The following is an 18,419-nucleotide window of genomic DNA, read 5'->3' as shown; positions in this document are numbered from 1 at the left end:
GTAGTCTAAACCAATCCGGACCCTCCACAATGTGATATACTTACCCAACGGAAAGAACTCTTCCGGTCTCGTCCAAGTTGGCCTCATCGGAAACACCTCTAATCTTGGACTCCAAGATAGAAGAAACCTCGGTTGGCGCAGCCTTAGCGGTGGCGTACGATCTAGCGGATAACAGAGGTCTAGCCTGTATTATTGCGACGAAGTCGCAATTGTGTTAGTACTCAAGAATGACAGGCTGTCCGCAAAATCCTCCTAAAGCGACCCATTGAAAGGCACAGACAAGCTCAGTGGCAAACGCAAAGGCGTTCAGTGCGCCATTGGACACATCGGCACCGAGAAAATACCTGTCGGCCACTCAAGGGAACTTTCCAGTGGTTGGCGGAGCAGTGGGTACTCACAATTCTTGGTGCAGCTCTAACAATGTTAGCAGCTAGAGCTGATCTAGCAGCTGCTCTGATGGCTGGTCTAGCAGAAAGCATTGTTATACGATGATTGATTCTTGGGAAAGAACAAATCTGGTTGTATAAAAAATGGAAACAAAAGTGGAAGAAAAATGAAAAAAAGACACACCAACCACAGGGCACAGCACGGCCTGTGAGCACGCGGTCGACTGGGGGGAATTTTTTCTCTCCCGGTGGACACCACCGCAAGCACATTATTGGTCGATTTGAAGAGTTACCCGGACACAGTATTTCCGATAAAGCAGGGTCTGTTGGGGTAGGCACGCGGGCAGGGGATGTCTCAGTTGCGCCCGCGACTTTTCAATTGGGGAGCCACATTGTTGTTGGCCTGAGGGTAGCAGCTAAATTAGTGAGCTGAAGTACATGCTGAGCTGGTTTGCAATTCCTCGATCCATCTGTGCACCAGCACTGCCCGAGGAAAAAACCAGTAGCATATAGCTCTTGATATCGTCCGCTATGACAGCCACCAGGCCTCAGTCTCCCCGATATTTTACCGAATATTTGCCTCGGCTGTGTTCTGTTTCAATATGCGTGGAGCTACGGAGGCAAGAGCTTGAGAAGCTTTCTATTAAAGCCAATCAACTGTTAGTTTCCACCAAGACGCAAATCGTCTCCATCCCGCTGGCGGGAAAAACCGCAGACTACGATGACGTCTTGTCCTTCGCTCGAGTTGAAAATGGCTTTGTTACTCTGAAAGTCCCTGCTTTGGCTGATAAAGCCGCTAGCAGCATCGATCAGCTAACAAGCACTGATGATTCGATCTGGTCGATCAGAGACTTGAAACAGCACCCCCAAGGCGTATTTGAGTGTGCGGCATGCTCCCAGCCAATCGCAGATCTCTCAAAAATAAGAAAGCTTCACCCTATGCCATCGGAGATGTGGTATGAAATGATGGAGTTTTGGCACTGCCACAAACCTACGAATGGTAACTATACCAACGACAAAATCGCCGATCGGTTCAACAATCTGAGGCCTGCTTCGGACACACTGATCGTGGGTGTATACTATTTTCTGGTGCCTTTGCTGCCCTCATTATTCGCGGAAGATCAATTCGTCAAGTGCGCAGGCTGCCACCAGACTCTCGGAGAGGTAGAAAATAATAACTACAAGCTTCTTAAATGGAAGTTGGCACTGAGAGACGGAAATAGGCAACAATATTGCTCATGCTTGATCTATCTATATAGTTATTTGCTTGACTCGATTGCCTCAACCGCAGTGCGTTTTTTCCTTGTGAAAAGCGGGTCGACAAGGGTTCTGCTATGGTGTTTCAATTTTGGAATAGACGTGACTTTTCCTTCTTCTTTCCTGAGGAACTGTCTCAAAGTGATGTACATGGACGACGAGAATGAAATAGCCACTTTTGTGGAGCAAAATAACGGCGAAGGAACAAACCAAAGGTCACTGCATAATCGGTATGAGGTGGTTGATTTGGAAGACGACATGATGACGGAAACGTTCAATGAGTTGAACACGATTAATACAGAATTGCCCGACTCGCAGCGACAATTCAATCAGTGGAAAGTGTCTTATTTAGGAACGAACTTATAGTCCTTGGGCATCCAGCCAATTATTAACCAGCGGGGCAACCTGCTTTCTAGAGTTGACGGGTTCACGTTGTTCGAAGCTAAACGGATACTTGGCCAAGGGCTCGAGTCCTAGGGGCTCTTGTATCTGATTTAAAAGGCTCCTTATTTTGGCATCGTCGCCATGGAACATTATCTCCCTGTGGAACTTCTTGTCGTTGTAAGACGTCATAATGATTGCTATATCTAATTTTCTCTCTTTAATCCAGCTTTCCAAACTTGGCAGGAGATCAAACCGCGAAAGATAATCTAAGCTCACAACCATCGAGCTTATACCAACGGTTCGGTATTCTTTGTAGTCCTTGCGCAGCAAGTCGCGAAGTGACAGCCCTTCCACATTCTGTTTGGCAGTGTTCAGCTCATTGGTCCAGGCCTGTAGGAAGGCCTGGTCTGCCTGCAACCTAGGAAGCAACAGCTCGAGGGCATCCTTGTCAACTTGCTCCACCCTATGCTTCAGTCCAGAAGTATCGATCACCAACGGACTGAGAAAAAGCTTAGCAAGTTTGGGATCGATTCGAGCAACTTGCTCCTTGAAGTGATTGAGTACAAGGGAAACACAAGAACCCGATTTTTTAATGATTCTGGGGCTGGCATTAGTGAAGAGCTTCTCGTCTTCGTGGTGGTCAATTATCCCTACAACAGTGGCTCCAAGCTCGTTCATGAGATTATTGACAACATCGCCCTGAGGTTTATTATGATCCACCAGCACCAAATCAACTTTTGTTTTCGCCAGCTGGTCCCAGCAACTCTCTATATCGTCCAAAAAAATCAGGTCTTTCACGTTGATGTCGGAATGCTTCATAACGTGCACGATATCTCTCCTGAGATCAAAGTCTTGTCTAGGAATATTGATCAAGGGCAGAACCAGAGACTTGGAAGAGAGTGTCGAGTACGCGATCGCCGAAACCACAGAGTCCATGTCTGCACTTTGGTTACCGGTGACTAGAGTGACTCGAGACTTTTCAGCGACACTGCGCAGAATATGGCTGAATTTCACCAGCATTGTTTTAGGCGAATTCAAAATAATGAATTTAATAAATTCTCAGATCTGCAGGGGAAATTCAATTGATTTGGTAATCCGGGGGCTTTTAACATTCATCGAAAAAAGTTTGTCCATGGTGTCAATTCCACGGAAAATTGCCAGACTCGTGGCATTTGCGTTGGTTGTCTCAACGATAATACTCGTGGGAGTCAACTTCGGAGACTGGGATCTTCGAGCTGGCTCAAAATTACCACTCTCCGCAGACAAAAAGCTTGTCTTCTCGCACAAGAGTTCCAAGTCGCCTCAGCAGATAGTGGAAGAAAACTACAAAACGTTGCAGGACATATTGAGGCGGCCTATTCATGAGCCAAAGACGGGAAATCTGGTGCGACCGCCCTCTAATCCAGATGAGTACGATCGCGCCAATGCCACCATGCTGGTGTTGGTGAGGAACCGAGAATTAGGCCCTGTTGTGCGGACAATCAAACAAATAGAGGAAAAGTTCAACCACAAGTTTCACTACCCTTACGTCTTCCTGAATGAACAGCCATTTACAGAAAGATTCAAGGAAACCATCAAAAAGCACGTCTCGGGTGCGACGTATTTCGAAAGCATAGATAAAGCGATCTGGGAACAACCCAAATCGATAAGTGTGAAAAAACAGGCCAATGCAATGCAGCAGCTGGAAGACGAGAACGTGGGATACGCTAAACTGGTCTCATATCATAATATGTGCCGGTACTACAGCGTGAACTTTTATAACCATCCGCGATTACAGCAGTTTCGCTACTATTGGCGTTTTGAGCCAGGAACCGACTACTACTGTGACCTTGATTACGATGTGTTCAAGTTTATGGAGATGAACAAGAAGACCTACGGGTTCGTGATAGCGTTATACGACGTCGAGCAATCTGTTAGAACTCTGTGGCCAAGAACAATGGAATTTTTGGCTGAACATCCCGATTACCTGCATCCAAATGGAGCCTACGATTTCCTCGTAGAAAATCTGCAAAATCCGCACAAGACGCTCATCGCCAACGGGTATTCTACGTGCCACTTTTGGTCCAATTTCGAGATAGCAGACATGGACTTTTACAGAAGCAAGCCGTACTCAGACTGGGTCAAATTTCTGGACTCAACTGGAGGCTTCTACTATGAGCGCTGGGGAGACGCCCCTGTCCATTCTGTGGGTCTTGGCCTGTTTGAGGACCGTGACAAGATCCATTGGTTTAGAGACATCGGCTACAAGCATCAGCCGTACACTCTGTGCAGCAACCGTCCGTCTTGTAAAGGATGCGAGACTGCAGATTTTACCTACAAGCATCTGTGGGATCAAAACTGTTTGACAAACTGGTGGGATTACGAAATGTCTGAGGATCAGAAGAATATATACTGAATGAAATTAGGGATTTTATGAAATATATTTATTTAGGTATCGGCTGAAAAATTGTCCATTTGATTTTTATTTGTCTTTGAAAATGAAGTCTGTCAACGTTGCCGTTATTGGAGCGGGTGTGGTTGGCTCTGCATTCCTTCAACAGCTCTCAGGCGCCAAGTCTGCCATCAACTATAATCTGATCTACTTGTCGACCTCGAAAAAGGCGGTGTACAACAAGGACTACTCTCCCTTTGAGCTGGCCAAGTGGTCGCAATTGTTGCAATCAACCACCTCTACCCCATTATCCGTCGAGGACCTTGTTGACTTTCTGAAAAAGTCTCCATTGCCTGCAATTCTTGTCGATAATACCTCGAACGAGACCTTGGCCAAGTCCTATCCGCTTTTCCTAAAGAATGGTGTTTCTGTGGCCACTCCTAACAAAAAGGCCTTTTCCAGCTCGATGTCTTTGTGGAACGACATCTTTTCTGCAGACAACACAGGACTGTGCTACCACGAGGCCTCTGTCGGCGCCGGATTGCCTCTGATCTCCCCTCTCAAAGAGATGGTGGCCACTGGCGACCAGGTGGAGAAGATCGAGGGTATCCTGTCCGGTACGCTGTCCTACATCTTCAACGAGTACTCCACGATCTCGCCAAACACCTCGAAATTCAGCGACATTGTCAAGGTTGCCAAAGAGCTGGGCTACACCGAGCCAGACCCAAGAGACGACTTGAACGGTCTCGATGTCGCCAGAAAAGTTACCATTTTGGCCAGAATCGCCGGCTTGCACATTGAGTCGCCAACTTCATTCCCAGTGCAGTCCCTGATTGCAAAGCAGCTGGAAAGCGTCCAGTCCGCAGACGAGTACATGCAGAGACTACCAGAATTCGACCACGAGATGGAGAAGCTCAAGTCTGAGGCTGCCTCAGAGGGTAAAGTGCTGAGATTCATCGGAAAGGTCGACGTGGCCAACAAGAAGACCAGCGTCGAGATTGCCAAGTACGATGCGTCCCACCCATTTGCGTCACTCAAGGGCTCTGACAACGTCATCTCCCTCCAGACCAAGCGTTATCCTAACCCGCTCATCATCCAAGGAGCAGGTGCCGGAGCCGAAGTCACGGCCATGGGAGTGCTGGGCGATGTGATCAAGATCGCCGAGAGGATTGCTGCTTGAGAATAATTGATAGTTGTATAATACAGTATTGTACATCATTTATTTGCTGGTGATGCTGTCGTGGCTCGAGGTGTTCTCCAAATCGTCCTCGAAAAGCGCCACGTCCACGTCCTTGCTCACCTCAAACCTCCTTTTCGCTTCTCTGAGGAGCCTGCGAAGCCTGTTCTCGTCCTGGCAGATCGACATAAAGTCCAGCATCACGCCCTGCGAATCGAGGTACACGGCCTGGTTTTTCGCCTGTTGGCTGACAGAGAGGTTGACACGGGCCACATGGGCGTTGTTTGGAGCCAAAAAGAACCCTCCGTTCTCCCGCAGCTCGGCAATGTATGCGCCGGTCTTGTGAATAAACTGCGCGTACTTGAATGTCGGTTTTCCCCACGAATAAACCACATCAAAGTCGTCGTCCCTGAAATACGTAGCTGTGCGGTTGTCCAACAAGAAACCACACTTTTCAATGATGTAGAGGTGGTAGAAGTACTTGTTCTCCTTCAGGAGATCTCCTGCAAACTCGGGATCTGTCCAAGGATCAAAAGCCAGCGAAATCTCCACCGTCGAATGCAGTGGGTTGCGCGTCGGCAGCGTGCAAAGTTCCTGCCACGGAGCCTCGACGAGAGTCAGCCCGTACCGTTCACAGTGCTTGGCCCAGCTGTTGACCGTGTCTTCCACCAATTTTGAGGTGCTGTTGAGCCACTCCAGCCGCACGTGGAAACAGTGCTCCGGGTTGTGCACAATATCGTAATGGACAGTGATCAGCTCCGGCTGCCACGAAACACCGTTGGGGTCGAGGTCGCACGTGACCTTACGACTCAGAACAACGCGTTTCTTGGACCCAGAGGCCTCTGTGGGGCTGGAGGAGACGGACTTTTCGCTATCTTTCTCAATTTCCGACTTGCGCAGCGACGCAGGCGACTTGGCCGAGCCTGCAGCCGAGTCCTCGTTGATCAGCTGGTAGAAATAATGGCCGTCGAGGAAACGATGTCTGGACTCAACGTGGCGGAACAAACCCTGCTCCATGAGCTTGTTGCCGTACTCGACAGCCTGCTCTCTGGTGTCGATGTCCTCAAAATTCTCTATCATCCAGCTGACCAGATCCATTCCCAAAAAACAGTTGGGATGCGTTCTCAGATGCCACTTTCTGTCCACCACCTGGATGCCCTTGTCCCCCTCAATGGCCTTTTTGAGCTCAGATAGACTAACTTTTTGGTTAAACCTGGCTGTCTGAAAAAGCGAGCTTGTCCTATTTTCTTCAGATAATTGCGCAGACACCGCTCTCAGATACCTGAACAGATTACCTGTGTAAAAATTGATCTCCGGGATGATTTCCAGTCTCTTGCGCTCGTTCTTTTCGCCAGCCGTGCGGTATTTCAGTCTGTTGATGATGGAAATCAAGGAGCGTATACCTTCCAGCCGGATCTCCTCTGGGGTAAGCTTTTCCGAGGCCAGGTTGAACGCGTTGGCAGGGATCTCCGTAGGCAGAATGACAAACTTGATGCGGTGGCTCCGCCGTTGCGCAGGCTCCATGGTTTCCTCGTAGCCTGCTAGCAGCTGATCCAGTTGGTTCCAGTTGTAGTTTCTCGGCTCTCCTTGCAACCCATGAATCACCATAGACTTATACTCTTGGGAATACCGCGTGCGAACGTACGGCACGTAGTCGGACCGTGATGATCTCGTGAGCACGTCGTCGGGCCGGCTCATCCGCTTGTACACCTGGACGTTCACCAGCCCGTCAAAATCGCAGCTGATACGGTGTATTTCGTTGGAGAGACTTAAATACAGTCGAGACCCAAGATAATTTCTCTTGGTGAGATACCGAACCAGTAGCTTAGAGTCTCCGTTGGGTTTGCGCTGGTTTTCGACTTTGGCCACATTTTCTGAAACGCAAATCTGGAAGCCCAGAGTGAGTCGCAGCGAGATCATTTTGCGCATCAGTGTCTCGCTATTGCGTCCTTCGTTGACGTCTGCCTGGCTTAGAAACACGTCGTATATTCTGAAGGTGAAGTTCTGGTTGAAGTCAGAAACGCTCGGGAACACGGGAGTCATCAGCGGCAGCGAGGCAGGCGTGGAGATGGACTTCCATTTGATGCTTTTCCGCTTCACGTTCTGCGGGAAAACAAACTGCCACCGTCCGTACGAGACCATTCCCAATAATTCACTGGTTTCCGCATTCGACGGGTTCTCGACTTGAGTCCAGTAGCTGTTGAGAAGCGAGTTCTTCTCCTGGCGTTCGTGATGCGACTTGTCGCGCTCGTCGGTCGTGCTGCGGGCACGGGTCGAAGTTTTTCTTAGAGAGGAATCAGAGCTCATTTTGCTCATCCGCGGACCGCGGTCGGTGACGGAGATCGTGTCGAGCTTTGGCACGTCGTCATCATTCTTTATTGGAATCGACTTCACGCCGGGCGACGAGATGATGCGCTTTACAAACTCAAAGGCCTTAGGCGACGTCTTTTTAGGTTCTGTCTTCGTGATGGAAAGCAGCGATGAAAACGCGCTCACGTTGGACTTCGACGTTGTCGTTACACCGACAACGGTCGACGTCGTGGGCGACGATGCCTTGAAAGTGTTGAGGTCCGGCGGCTCGAGCCCGCTGCGCGCTCCGGTGCTCACAGCCCTCACAGGCTGTTTCACGCGAGCAACGGACTTTTTTGGCAGAGCGGTGCTGGTCTTAGTCCCAAAAAGCTCTCCATCATACTCGTCCATCGCGTCCTGCACAGAAGCAGCGCCAGAGAACACCAGCTCCCTGACGTTGATCGCACTGAGGTCGTTTTCCATAACTCCCATCATCTGGAGCTCGTAAATTTTGCACCGCGGAAGCCACTGGTGCACCGCCTGTGTGGCATCGCTCCAGAAAGAAATGTCCATCCAGCTGGGTATACAATGCTTCAGCTTCTTTTGACCATCCAGATACCTCACCAGCGGAACAACGTGGAGCGGGGGCTGCGAAAGGCAGATGACATCGATTGTCGCGTCGATCGTTGTCATCAGCTTGCTCGTTTGCACAAGAATGTCGTACTCGGTATCGAAGATGCCCGTTCCTGGAGAAATCACCAAAAAATGGTTGGTGGTGTGCCGCAAATCAGGGTCCCTGAAATCGTCACTCACCAAACTCATTCCCAAATTGATAGCTTCAAGAAGATTACCCTTCACAGAAGGAAGGAATGAGCCCTCGATAATATACTCTTCGGGATGCAGGTGCGTGCGTCGAGGGTTCTTGCGCAAGCGGATGTCCTTGGAGAAGTTGGCAAATTCTCGGCGAAGAGCAGCCATGATCTCGTTCCACAGCAAAATACTCACCTGGTCCACAACCACGCGGTAGTAGTCTTTTCGATTGCTTGGCTGCTCCCCAGCACGATACCGATTGGCCTCTGTGTTCAGGTCCACACTGCTGAACAGAACCACGGTGATCAAGTGATGCGTGCCCAAATCTTTCCAGCGCTGGAAGATTCGCGGCAGCAGAGAATTGACCAGCTTGTGGAACATCTGCTGTCCGCTCTCCTCAAAGTGCCACATCTCAGAGGATATCTGAATAAAGACAATCAGTCGTGCCGACTCGGACCGGAAAACTATCTTGCTGCCTGGGCCAACATATCCAGAAAACACCTTGCGGCCGTTTCTGTATATCTTGCCCACGGTGGCCCGGATCGAGCTTTGCAGAAAAGATAGTCTCTGAGATCGATAGAGACACTTTTCTGTCAAAATGGACGACAGATTCCACATGTCTCCGCGCGAGAGGTGCATGTCCTTGACGTACACCTCGACAACATCCGCCTCCACCAGCTCAGGAGCCTTTACGCGCACTAAGACCTGGCTCCGGAGCTTCAGGTCAAGCAGCTGCTGCAAAGGCCCTGATTGCAACGAGATGTAGTTGCTGTTACCCAATCCTCCCAATGACGCGTCTGATGGCTTGTAGGTAAAATAGAATTTGCGGGCAGAGCCTTCCAAACACTCCAGCTCACACACGGCGCCCTCCTTGATCCCCGGTATTGCATTTGGGTCTAGCAGGACGTCTTCCGCAGAGGTGCGGCTCTCGTGGAACCGTACACTCAATTGAACCGGCTCGGTGAACGCCAAAGTGGGAGTCTCAGGCACGGCAGCCGAGAGCTCTGAGTCACGTATGGTGGAGGCCGATTCAATGTTCCACTGGTCTGTTGTTCGCACGTTCAGAAGACTGCTGCTAGAGGAGCTGCGGATCTCATGTAGGCTCTTGGACTTTCCAACCACCAGGCTGGCCTCGTTCGTGCGCTGACTCATGCGGTTCCTTCCGCGGGTGAGGTCGAAATTGATCCGCTGCCGCTGCATGATTAGGAATAACTTTACAAACGAATTTATTTCTCGTAATTATTTTTTATAGCTCCACCGTGTGAGTCACAGATTTGCGGCCCTGCAAATATGTGCCCAGCTGTTCTTTGGCAGCAGTCTGCGAGACCAGCGTCGCTATGCTCAGTTTGTCGAATTGCTGCTGCAGCTTCATTGCAGGCTTGTCTCTGGCCTTGTACTCGCTGATCTTTTCCTGTAAATACTTCAATTCATCGTAATACGTTCTCAATTTGGCATCAAGACCAGAGACGATCACCTCAAAATTGGTTGGCGAGTCAATAATCCGTTCCGGGAAGAGCCTGCCGTTCAGAACAAATAATCGTGCATGCAAACTGTTCTCCATATCGCGGAGCTTCTCGTATCCCTTGCGAATGGCATCCAGCTTTTGGGACGCGGCCGGAGATAAGTTCTTCTCCAGATGAGAGTTTTTCTTTTCGTGCTCTAGCTGTTTGAGCACAGCATACATCTCATCACTTTGCTTTGTGACAGCGTTCAAATCCAAGAGTAAAGAGCTTGTACTGTCGAATATAGTACCTAAATCAGCTTTCAGCTTGCCGTAATCTGCAGCGCTCTCGTCAATGACTGCAGAAAGCTTTCCAACCTCAGACAGCCTCCAGCTGGTAGGAAACAAACCGTCATCTTCAAAATTGCGAGGGAACTTTCCAGATGTGTGGTCTTCCATAAACTCCGTGAACAGCTTCATGTTTTCATCCAGAATACTGAGCTCTGCATCGGTGTGGTATACGATCTTCTCCATTTCACGTAGCACTTCGTTGGAGCTCAGCTTTGGAATGGCCACGGACCCTAGCGAGACTAGCTGAGGAACCGCTTTTGGTACTGGATCCTTGTCAGTCTCTCCGAAATCAGCATCTTTCTCCAGCTCCCTCGATTCGGTCGTAGAGACAGATTTCTCAACAAGAGGAGATTTGGGTGTCGGTATCGATTCAGCTGCGGGCGCCTGCTTTGTGTTTTTGGTTCCCGACTTAGTCTGAGCCACAGCGGAAGGCACGGCTGCCATGTCAGAGGCACTTTCAGATTCTGACCGCTCGGTATTGGAGTCGGTCTGCGGCGTTTCGAGCGTCGACTTCTGTTCTGTCTCAGCAGTATCATTTGGGTGCTTGGTATCAGCCGGTTTGAAGACTCCCTGCGACTGGTCAGCGTCCTTTTCCTCAGCTCGCGAATGAGAGACTTGGATGGTTGCAGAAGGGGCCACTGGCGCTTTTCCCTTGTCTTCTTCACTATCCCCCTCATCATCAGCTGCCTCCTCTAATTCCTCTGTTTTCTGGGCAGAAGCTTCCAAGCTTTCTGGTCTTTCGATCTCCTCAAAGCTTCCGTCCAACTCGGCAGAGTGTTCACTGAGGTCAGAATCCTCCAAATAAGGAACTTCTTGAGGAATTTTCACTTCCGCACCATCCTTGTTCTCGTCAAGCATATCTTCTTCCTCAGAGTGATCAGAATCATCTTCGCCCTCGACGACTTCCTCGCTCAGTCCTTCAGAATCTTCAGTAGCCTTCTCAGAACCCTCATCCGCTTCAGGCTTTGATTGAGAAAAGTTGAAAGCAGGAGACTTCGAGTTTGAGAAAAGTGCGTTCTCCTTGTTTCCCAAAGCTGCAAATGGATCTTCTGACTTTTTCGTCAGCGACGAAAAAGGATTCTCGGAAGTCTTCGAGAGACCTGCAAATGGACTTGGAGAGTCAAGCTTAGTGTCAAGTTTCAGGCTGTCTAAACCAAGAGAGCTTTTGAATTCCGACCCAAAAGGAGTTGAACCAGAGCTCAACAAGTTGTCCTTCTTTTGCTCTTGGCCCGCTGGCTTTGAGCTTAATTGCGCAAACGGACTGTCTTTGGACGCTTGGTTAGTGGACCCAAACTTGAACGCTGAACCGCTTTGTCCGAATAAACTCGAACCAGTATTTCCGAACGCACTCTTGGCCTCTCCAAACGGTGAACTGTCCTTTTTGTCGGAACTTGCAAATATGTCCTCTTTAGGTTGAAGATTGAAAGGCGATGACTTGGAAGCAAAAGTATTCGTTCCCGAACTGAAGGACGAAAAGGCCCCGAAGCTTTTTTTCGCGGCTGTATTTTGTGACGAGACATTAACTGCAGGGTTTGATTGTCCAAAAGTGAATCCAGAAGACCCAAAACCCGATTGCCCAAACCCAGACGAGTTCGAAGGCCCGGAACCTGTAGAACCAAAAGCAGCAGATTGACCGAATCCCGACTTTCCAAATGCACTGCCTCCTGAAGCTGCTGAAAATCCCGACTTTCCAAACGGAGACGCTGTGGTTGTGGAAGATCCAAATGGACTCTGTGTAGCTGGCTTTTCGGACTGTCCAAATAAACTGGTTTTATTCCGGGAGAAGGAAGAAACCGGGTCCTTGGGTAGCGTTTGTTCTGGCGCCGCTTGCTTACTTTCCAAAGACTGGGGTGCAACAGTCTTTCCACTTTCAGCCATAGCCACGTTTCTAGCAGCCTCGAGATTAACCTTTCCGGCGTTGATGTCCGTGGACAGCCAAATGTTCCAGACCAACAATTGTCCTCTATTGGTAAGTGCAATCATCTTAGGCAAAGCGCTACACTTTTCAACCTGTTGACAAGGTTCCAGCATTTCTGATTTCCCTGTTAGATCAAGCACCAGGCCAAGGGGTGTGTCGTCGTCTCCCGAGTCCGGGTCCAAAGGCATTTGCGCTCTATCGGAATCATTCAGTTGCAACAATTGCTGAGACTTCGTTAACGTGTTGAACTCGGTGGATTTCGAACTAGTGAGGAATACAAGATGCGGATAGGTGGAGCTCCAATTGTGCAAATGGAGAGCGTAGAAGCTCAGTTTTCGTGGAATTACGCCAAATGGCATGCAAATGTCGTACGCTTCGCTCTTGTCAAACGTGTCACCATTCCTGGTAATAACATATGATTTCGTGTCATCGTCTTCGGTCTCGCCACCAAGAACCACAAGCCAACTGTCCATTTCCACGGACGTCACAAAAACCGGCTTGCGATCCTCATCAAGAGAGATGGTCTCTGAGCTCCCGGAGTCAATTTTGAGCAGCTCAACACGCGAATGCACGCCAATCAGTAGAGTATTGCTGTCTATCCAGTTGAAACAACTACACTCTTGACGGAGAGTCTTAGTTCCACTTTCATCAAACAGCATCAGCTGGCCATTAGCCAACAAATATGCAAAGACACCTGGTGCGCCTGGAGCAAGGTAAACAACCTCGGAGTCCGCTGAAGTTAACTTCTCTGTAGCCCATGTACCCTGTTTCAGACTGTCAAGGTGAGCCTGTTCTATGATGTCTTGTTTCACGATGATCAGGTGGGACTCGTCGGCGGATAGTGATATTTGAACAATTCCGGCTTGCTCAAACTCCTGTAAACATGCAACAGTATATCTTTCAGTGTCAGGGTCGATAGACAGAAGCTTGTCGAGCTCCTGCGTATCTATGACCTTGAGTTTGTTATTAAGGTAGGCAAATAATAAATTGTGTTTATTTGAAATTGCCAGCCAGTTATAGTAGTGGGCGTCCAAATCTTGTACTTCCGCCGAATCAAACAACTGGACAGCCGGTCTCAGTTGGAAACCGAACTCTTCCAGCTCCAGTTGTTCCAAAGTAGACATTAACTATTTATTTGCACCAAAAAATAAAGAAAAAAACCAAATATCGAAAATACCTGCTTAATACCCGTATTAATTATTATTTTATTATGGTCACGATAATAGCACAAACGTACATAGAGAAAGAGCATTCACATGATGATTTGAGGAGTCTCGACATTGTCCTTGATAGATTTGTGTGGCAAAACCTTACCACCGTTGACGTAGACCTCGTCCTTGACGGTCACGTCCTCTCCAAGAACGGTGACACCCTCGAGTCTGGCCCATTTACCAACAGTAGAGTTCCAGCCCACAATGGTGGATTTGACCCAAGCGTGGTCCTTGATTTGTGAGTTTTTCAAAATAGTGGATCTTTGGATTCTGACACCGTCACCAATGATGCAGTTAGGACCAATGACGACGTTAGGGCCGATCTTGCATCCCTTTCCGATCTTGGCAGATGGGTCGATCAGAACGTTACCGCCGTTAACGTACTCCTCAGATGTAGATGTGAGCAGCTTCGAGTTCTTCTTGGTCAAAGCGGACAGGTAAAGACACATACCGGACAAAAAGTCCTTTGGCTGACCAACGTCCATCCAGTAGCCTGGCAGATCGAACGAGTACAACTTCTTTTGCTCGACCAAAATCGGGAAGGTCTCGTGCTCGATAGAAGTTGGTCTCATCTCGATCAAGTCGATGACGGATGGGTTGAGAACGTAAATACCAGCGTTGATTCTGTTACCAACAAATTCGACTGGCTTTTCGACAAATCTCTCGATGAGGTTTGGAACGTCTCTGTCGTGGACAATAACACCGTATTTGGATGGCTCATCCACCTTGGTAGCGACAATAGTGGCCTCGCCGCCGTGGGCGTTGTGGAAATCGAGCAAGTCCCTCAGCGGGTACTCGCAGATGACATCAGAGTTGAGAACGAAGATAGGAGTGTTGTCCTTCTTCAAGATCTTCTCAGCGAGCTTCAAAGGACCAGCAGTTCCCAAAGGCTCCTCCTCGACGGAGAAGGTGATGCTGACGCCGTACTCCTTTTCGTATTGCTTGAGAGCACCAACCATGACTTCTGGCTTGTAGTTGACGGCAAGCACAATGTCGGTACAGCCAGCGTTAGCCAGCGCCTCGATCTGATGCAAGATCATAGGTCTGTTTCCAAACTCGACCAAAGGCTTTGGCAGCGACAGCGTCAGAGGTCTCAAACGAGTACCATATCCACCAACCAAGATTAATCCTTTCATTTTATTCTATCAACGAGTGTGTTCTAAAAAAAAATTCGACACGTCTTTCAATTTTTTGGGGAAACGTGAACGTTATTTATATGTCGATTTATTTACACACAAATAAAGTGGTAGAACCACCAAAATGAACAGAAAACACGTAAGCCAATTTTTAAAAAAGAAACAACACAGAATAGATTATAGTTACGTTTTTGAATCGCCGCACTGACGCGTCAGGGAGCCGCATGATAGTGCGCGACTAAATTTGGGACCACGAGGCTTGCGGACAATATAGAATCGGAATGAGGATGTTAGCTTTTTGTGTTTCTCTTTGTGCCTACGCACAGCTTGCAGTCACTTTAGAAATTCCACCACCAGCCTATTGAACTCAGCAGGGTTATCGAGATACATATTGTGACCTCCACCATTAACGATTTTTAATTCGGCCGAGGTCCCCTGCATCTTATTCAATGAATTGACAGCAGCACGACCAGCGTCCGAAAACATAAAATCGTACTGGCCATAGATCCACAGACTTCTTGCTTTCAGATTTTCCAGCTTGTCCAATATGGGTATTTTGGCCATGGTGCTGGAGTCGAAAATGCGCATGATGGCTGTCTCTGACACCGACGCCGCCACATTTGTGTGGTAGACGTACTTGGCAAACGCGTCTAGTTCTGCCGCGTCGGAGAAATCTTTCGATCTCGTAAATTTCTCGATGTTCCGGCTCATTAAAAGCCGCACAGCCACAGGACCCAGCAGCCTCACCGGCAAAAACGTAGGCATTCTCATATACCACAAGGCCTGGAATCCAGGCTTGATGGAGGGGTAGCGGCCTAAAAAGGAGTAATCTGCTGGCGAGTATGAGCACGCCATCGTAATGTCGCCATTGATATTCCTGTAGGCCGGGTTGGTTATGGCGAACGGTGATCTTTCGACGCCTCCAGGGCTAGCTAAAACCAGCCTTCGTACGGCCTCTGGGTACTTGATGCAGTAGAAAACTCCAAGGTAGCCACCTAGGGAGTGAGCCACGAGATCGAACTGGTCTATGCTATTTTTGCGTCTCCATTCTTCTATTGCATCCACATAAAAGTTCACCACATGTTCGACCACAGAGTGCTGGTTTTTCAAATACTTTTTTAGGTTTCTTTCTTTAAGAGTGAAATTGTCTGGAACATACAACGATCTATGCAAATGTTTCATATGCTGGACCTTTGAGTCGTCAAAGATGATTTGAAGCCTCGTTTTGTTATCTGGCAAGGACGGTCCGTGGCGGCTGGAAAGCCCAAAACCAGGAAGATCCAATGCATGCACGGTTGTATCTCCTGCCTTTGCGAGGAAGCCGATATTTTTGAACCACCACCCGGACGACGCAGCATAGCCATGCAACATAACCACGTGGTTCTTCGAGTCTGCATTCTGGACGCGCACCTCGGAAATGGCCATTTTCCTGCTCAGCGGGGTCGATACCGTAGAAGCCCGAATTCCCTCGATTTCGCGGTCGTAGTAGGGCAATGCCATGCTCATCAGCTTGTCGTGGGCTGCCCTGTCCGCGTGCGGGTTGCTCACGTGATTGAACCAGAGTTTCAAAGACTCTTTCCAGCCATATTTGGGAGCCGTGGATTTGAATCTGATAAAAAGCATAAGAAATATTTGTACATAATATCTTAGCTAATAACCCTCACCGTTGAAATTGGTAAAGCCTGTGAGCAGGAACACTTTGTAGTAGTCCTTTTTCCAGATGTTGTTGCAGAACTCGCAGCTCGATGTCGACACGGCGTCAACACAAGAGCCGGCAAAATAGAAGTTGTCAGCTCCAGACCCGTCGAAGCCGTGTTTGAAATAATCGCACAAGATTGTCTTTTTCAAGTCTTCCACGGTCTCAAACTGTGAGCAGAAGTACTGTTCCAGATGCGGGTCCTGGGCCAAAACGTCAATCTCCTGGATACACCGATCGATAGGGATCAGGATCGAGGGAATCTGAATGTACTTGTCTAAGAAAAACAGCGCGTTTGGAACTGCGTCGTCACCAAGATGGATCACCGGAGTGCCGACCCAATAGTCAAACAACCGTTGCACTTCGTAGAGCAGGTTGTACATTTTTTTGTACAACACAGGACAGGCCTTGACCCTGTTGAGTCCCTGTCCCGTATTGGTCAGTTGGTACTGCTGGCCGTTGAAGAGATCGTCGTCTGCTGCTGCCCAGAGCTCGATCATGTCGCGCATCACGTGAGACCACAGCTCCAGGGCCTGTTTCACGTACAAATACTGTTTTTCGTGGTTGTGAGTAAGTCTCGCCCCACCCTGGCCGTATCTGATTCCCAGAGAATACTTTGTGGTGCCCGAGCTCTTGAAAAAGTCGTCCAGCCGCTTGATCATTCTCAACACCGGCAGTCTATTTTTATTAGTGTAGGCGTTGAAATCTCCGATAGAGTAGAGAATCTGACGCACCTCATCTTTGCTGAGTCCGTTGGGAGACGAGTATCTGGACGAGAGTCGCTCAATGGCGGACTCCTTATGCTTGATCTGCCGGTTGATTACCGACCTCGTCTTCTGTTCTGGCCGGATCTCGGCTGTGGCAGAAATGATCAGCGGATCGTCAAACATTTTGGTGGCAGACTTGTCGTCCTTCGACTCAATCAGACCCAAAACAGTCTTTATGGGCGCATACAGATCAAACTCCATGTGCTCCCGCACTTCCGGAAGCATGGAATCCATCACAACGTAGCACAGTTTGCCAAACGTGTCTCTCATCCGCTCCGGGTTCATGATCTTGTATCTTCTTCCAATCTCGAAAACTGTCTTGTACCACTCCTTATTATCGGCAAAGGTCTTATCCTGTATCAGTTTTTGGCCAACCTTCATGTTGGACGACACCACCAAACCGGCCAGAATCGAGCAAATCTCTCTCAGCTGCTCGACTATCCGCTTGGTTCTTGATCGATAGGACAGAATATCCACTCTGTCCGTGTATTCCGAAACGCTGAGAGTCGCTTCCAGTAGTCTCAGCAGCTGCCTCTCTTCGTAAGAGAGACGAAGAGGAATAAAACGGGCGTTTCGACGAATGCCCGCTAAAATCGTCTTTTCTATTTGCTCGTCTTTCATTTCCTCGTCCGGGACGCCCTCGGGAGCATCATCGGTGGCCTCTGGCTGTGAAATAGGTTCTGGCTTCAATGGAACAAGTTCCTTGAATTTATGGCGTTTCCTGGCACCGCCTCGGTGGACGAACTGGAAACACACCCGACAGAAAGGTTCGTTGCAATCCAAGCACTGGATTTCTCTTGCTGTATGCTTACAATCAATACAGAAATCTGGGTTCACGGTGTCATCTTCATCTTGAGACTCGTCTTGCACTTCAGCATCCTCTACGTCGTCCACAACCTGGTCTTCGTCTAATAGTTCAGCAAGAGTGCGTTTTAATTCCATGAAAAATAAAATTACGCCTTTGCACCAGTTTTATCCATCGGTAGCACCAACAGGAAATGCCTTTAAAATAGCGGGCAGTTTGGACTGAACACTACACAGATCGCCTCCAGAGGAAGTGTTGTGATCATTCAAGCATACAATCAACACAATATACAGCAGATTGCGGTAGATACATCATCTCGCCTAATTGGACAGCCAGACACGCCGATCAAGTTCGAACCCATCCAGATCAGGCTCCAGAACAACATATCAAGAGAGGAGAGCACGTAAACTCACCTCCAGC

The 18,419-nt window shown here is 48.8% G+C and overlaps 10 protein-coding genes across 10 annotated transcripts; 3 read left to right on the top strand and 7 right to left on the bottom strand.

Annotated features, from left to right (window-relative positions):
- Window positions 1-40: 40 nt before the first annotated feature.
- KL911_002863 (uncharacterized protein) lies at window positions 41-479 on the bottom strand (the record flags this gene model as incomplete). The annotated part of the gene is made up of 2 exons (XM_043197979.1): window positions 41-184; window positions 345-479. 2 exons carry the CDS (start codon window positions 477-479, stop codon window positions 41-43), a joined length of 279 nt encoding a protein of 92 aa, XP_043054461.1.
- A 438-nt stretch (window positions 480-917) lies between these two features.
- Window positions 918-1,554, top strand: KL911_002862 (uncharacterized protein; the record flags this gene model as incomplete). The annotated part of the gene is made up of 2 exons (XM_043197978.1): window positions 918-1,454; window positions 1,528-1,554. 2 exons carry the CDS (start codon window positions 918-920, stop codon window positions 1,552-1,554), a joined length of 564 nt encoding a protein of 187 aa, XP_043054460.1.
- A 449-nt stretch (window positions 1,555-2,003) lies between these two features.
- Window positions 2,004-3,047, bottom strand: KL911_002861 (uncharacterized protein; the record flags this gene model as incomplete). The annotated part of the gene is made up of 1 exon (XM_043197977.1): window positions 2,004-3,047. One exon carries the CDS (start codon window positions 3,045-3,047, stop codon window positions 2,004-2,006), a length of 1,044 nt encoding a protein of 347 aa, XP_043054459.1.
- Window positions 3,048-3,159: 112 nt separating this feature from the next.
- On the top strand, window positions 3,160-4,422 carry KL911_002860 (uncharacterized protein; the record flags this gene model as incomplete). Its single annotated transcript, XM_043197976.1, has 1 exon — window positions 3,160-4,422. One exon carries the CDS (start codon window positions 3,160-3,162, stop codon window positions 4,420-4,422), a length of 1,263 nt encoding a protein of 420 aa, XP_043054458.1.
- Window positions 4,423-4,504: 82 nt separating this feature from the next.
- KL911_002859 (uncharacterized protein) lies at window positions 4,505-5,578 on the top strand (the record flags this gene model as incomplete). The annotated part of the gene is made up of 1 exon (XM_043197974.1): window positions 4,505-5,578. The coding sequence occupies one exon, from the start codon at window positions 4,505-4,507 to the stop codon at window positions 5,576-5,578; it is 1,074 nt and encodes a 357-aa protein (XP_043054457.1).
- A 39-nt stretch (window positions 5,579-5,617) lies between these two features.
- On the bottom strand, window positions 5,618-9,874 carry KL911_002858 (uncharacterized protein; the record flags this gene model as incomplete). Its single annotated transcript, XM_043197973.1, has 1 exon — window positions 5,618-9,874. The coding sequence occupies one exon, from the start codon at window positions 9,872-9,874 to the stop codon at window positions 5,618-5,620; it is 4,257 nt and encodes a 1,418-aa protein (XP_043054456.1).
- A 46-nt stretch (window positions 9,875-9,920) lies between these two features.
- KL911_002857 (uncharacterized protein) lies at window positions 9,921-13,508 on the bottom strand (the record flags this gene model as incomplete). Its single annotated transcript, XM_043197972.1, has 1 exon — window positions 9,921-13,508. The coding sequence occupies one exon, from the start codon at window positions 13,506-13,508 to the stop codon at window positions 9,921-9,923; it is 3,588 nt and encodes a 1,195-aa protein (XP_043054455.1).
- A 128-nt stretch (window positions 13,509-13,636) lies between these two features.
- Window positions 13,637-14,731, bottom strand: KL911_002856 (uncharacterized protein; the record flags this gene model as incomplete). The annotated part of the gene is made up of 1 exon (XM_043197971.1): window positions 13,637-14,731. One exon carries the CDS (start codon window positions 14,729-14,731, stop codon window positions 13,637-13,639), a length of 1,095 nt encoding a protein of 364 aa, XP_043054454.1.
- A 333-nt stretch (window positions 14,732-15,064) lies between these two features.
- KL911_002855 (uncharacterized protein) lies at window positions 15,065-16,354 on the bottom strand (the record flags this gene model as incomplete). The annotated part of the gene is made up of 1 exon (XM_043197970.1): window positions 15,065-16,354. One exon carries the CDS (start codon window positions 16,352-16,354, stop codon window positions 15,065-15,067), a length of 1,290 nt encoding a protein of 429 aa, XP_043054453.1.
- A 27-nt stretch (window positions 16,355-16,381) lies between these two features.
- Window positions 16,382-18,136, bottom strand: KL911_002854 (uncharacterized protein; the record flags this gene model as incomplete). The annotated part of the gene is made up of 1 exon (XM_043197969.1): window positions 16,382-18,136. One exon carries the CDS (start codon window positions 18,134-18,136, stop codon window positions 16,382-16,384), a length of 1,755 nt encoding a protein of 584 aa, XP_043054452.1.
- Window positions 18,137-18,419: the final 283 nt, after the last annotated feature.

This window comes from Ogataea haglerorum (genome assembly GCF_019207285.1).
Source record: "Ogataea haglerorum isolate 81-453-3 chromosome Unknown 81-453-3_NODE_7_length_556738_cov_96.333754, whole genome shotgun sequence".
In the NCBI taxonomy this organism is placed as follows: Eukaryota; Fungi; Ascomycota; class Pichiomycetes; order Pichiales; family Pichiaceae; genus Ogataea; species Ogataea haglerorum.
The sequence above is the reverse complement of the archived record's forward strand: the minus strand, read 5'-3'. Positions and strand labels throughout refer to the sequence as shown.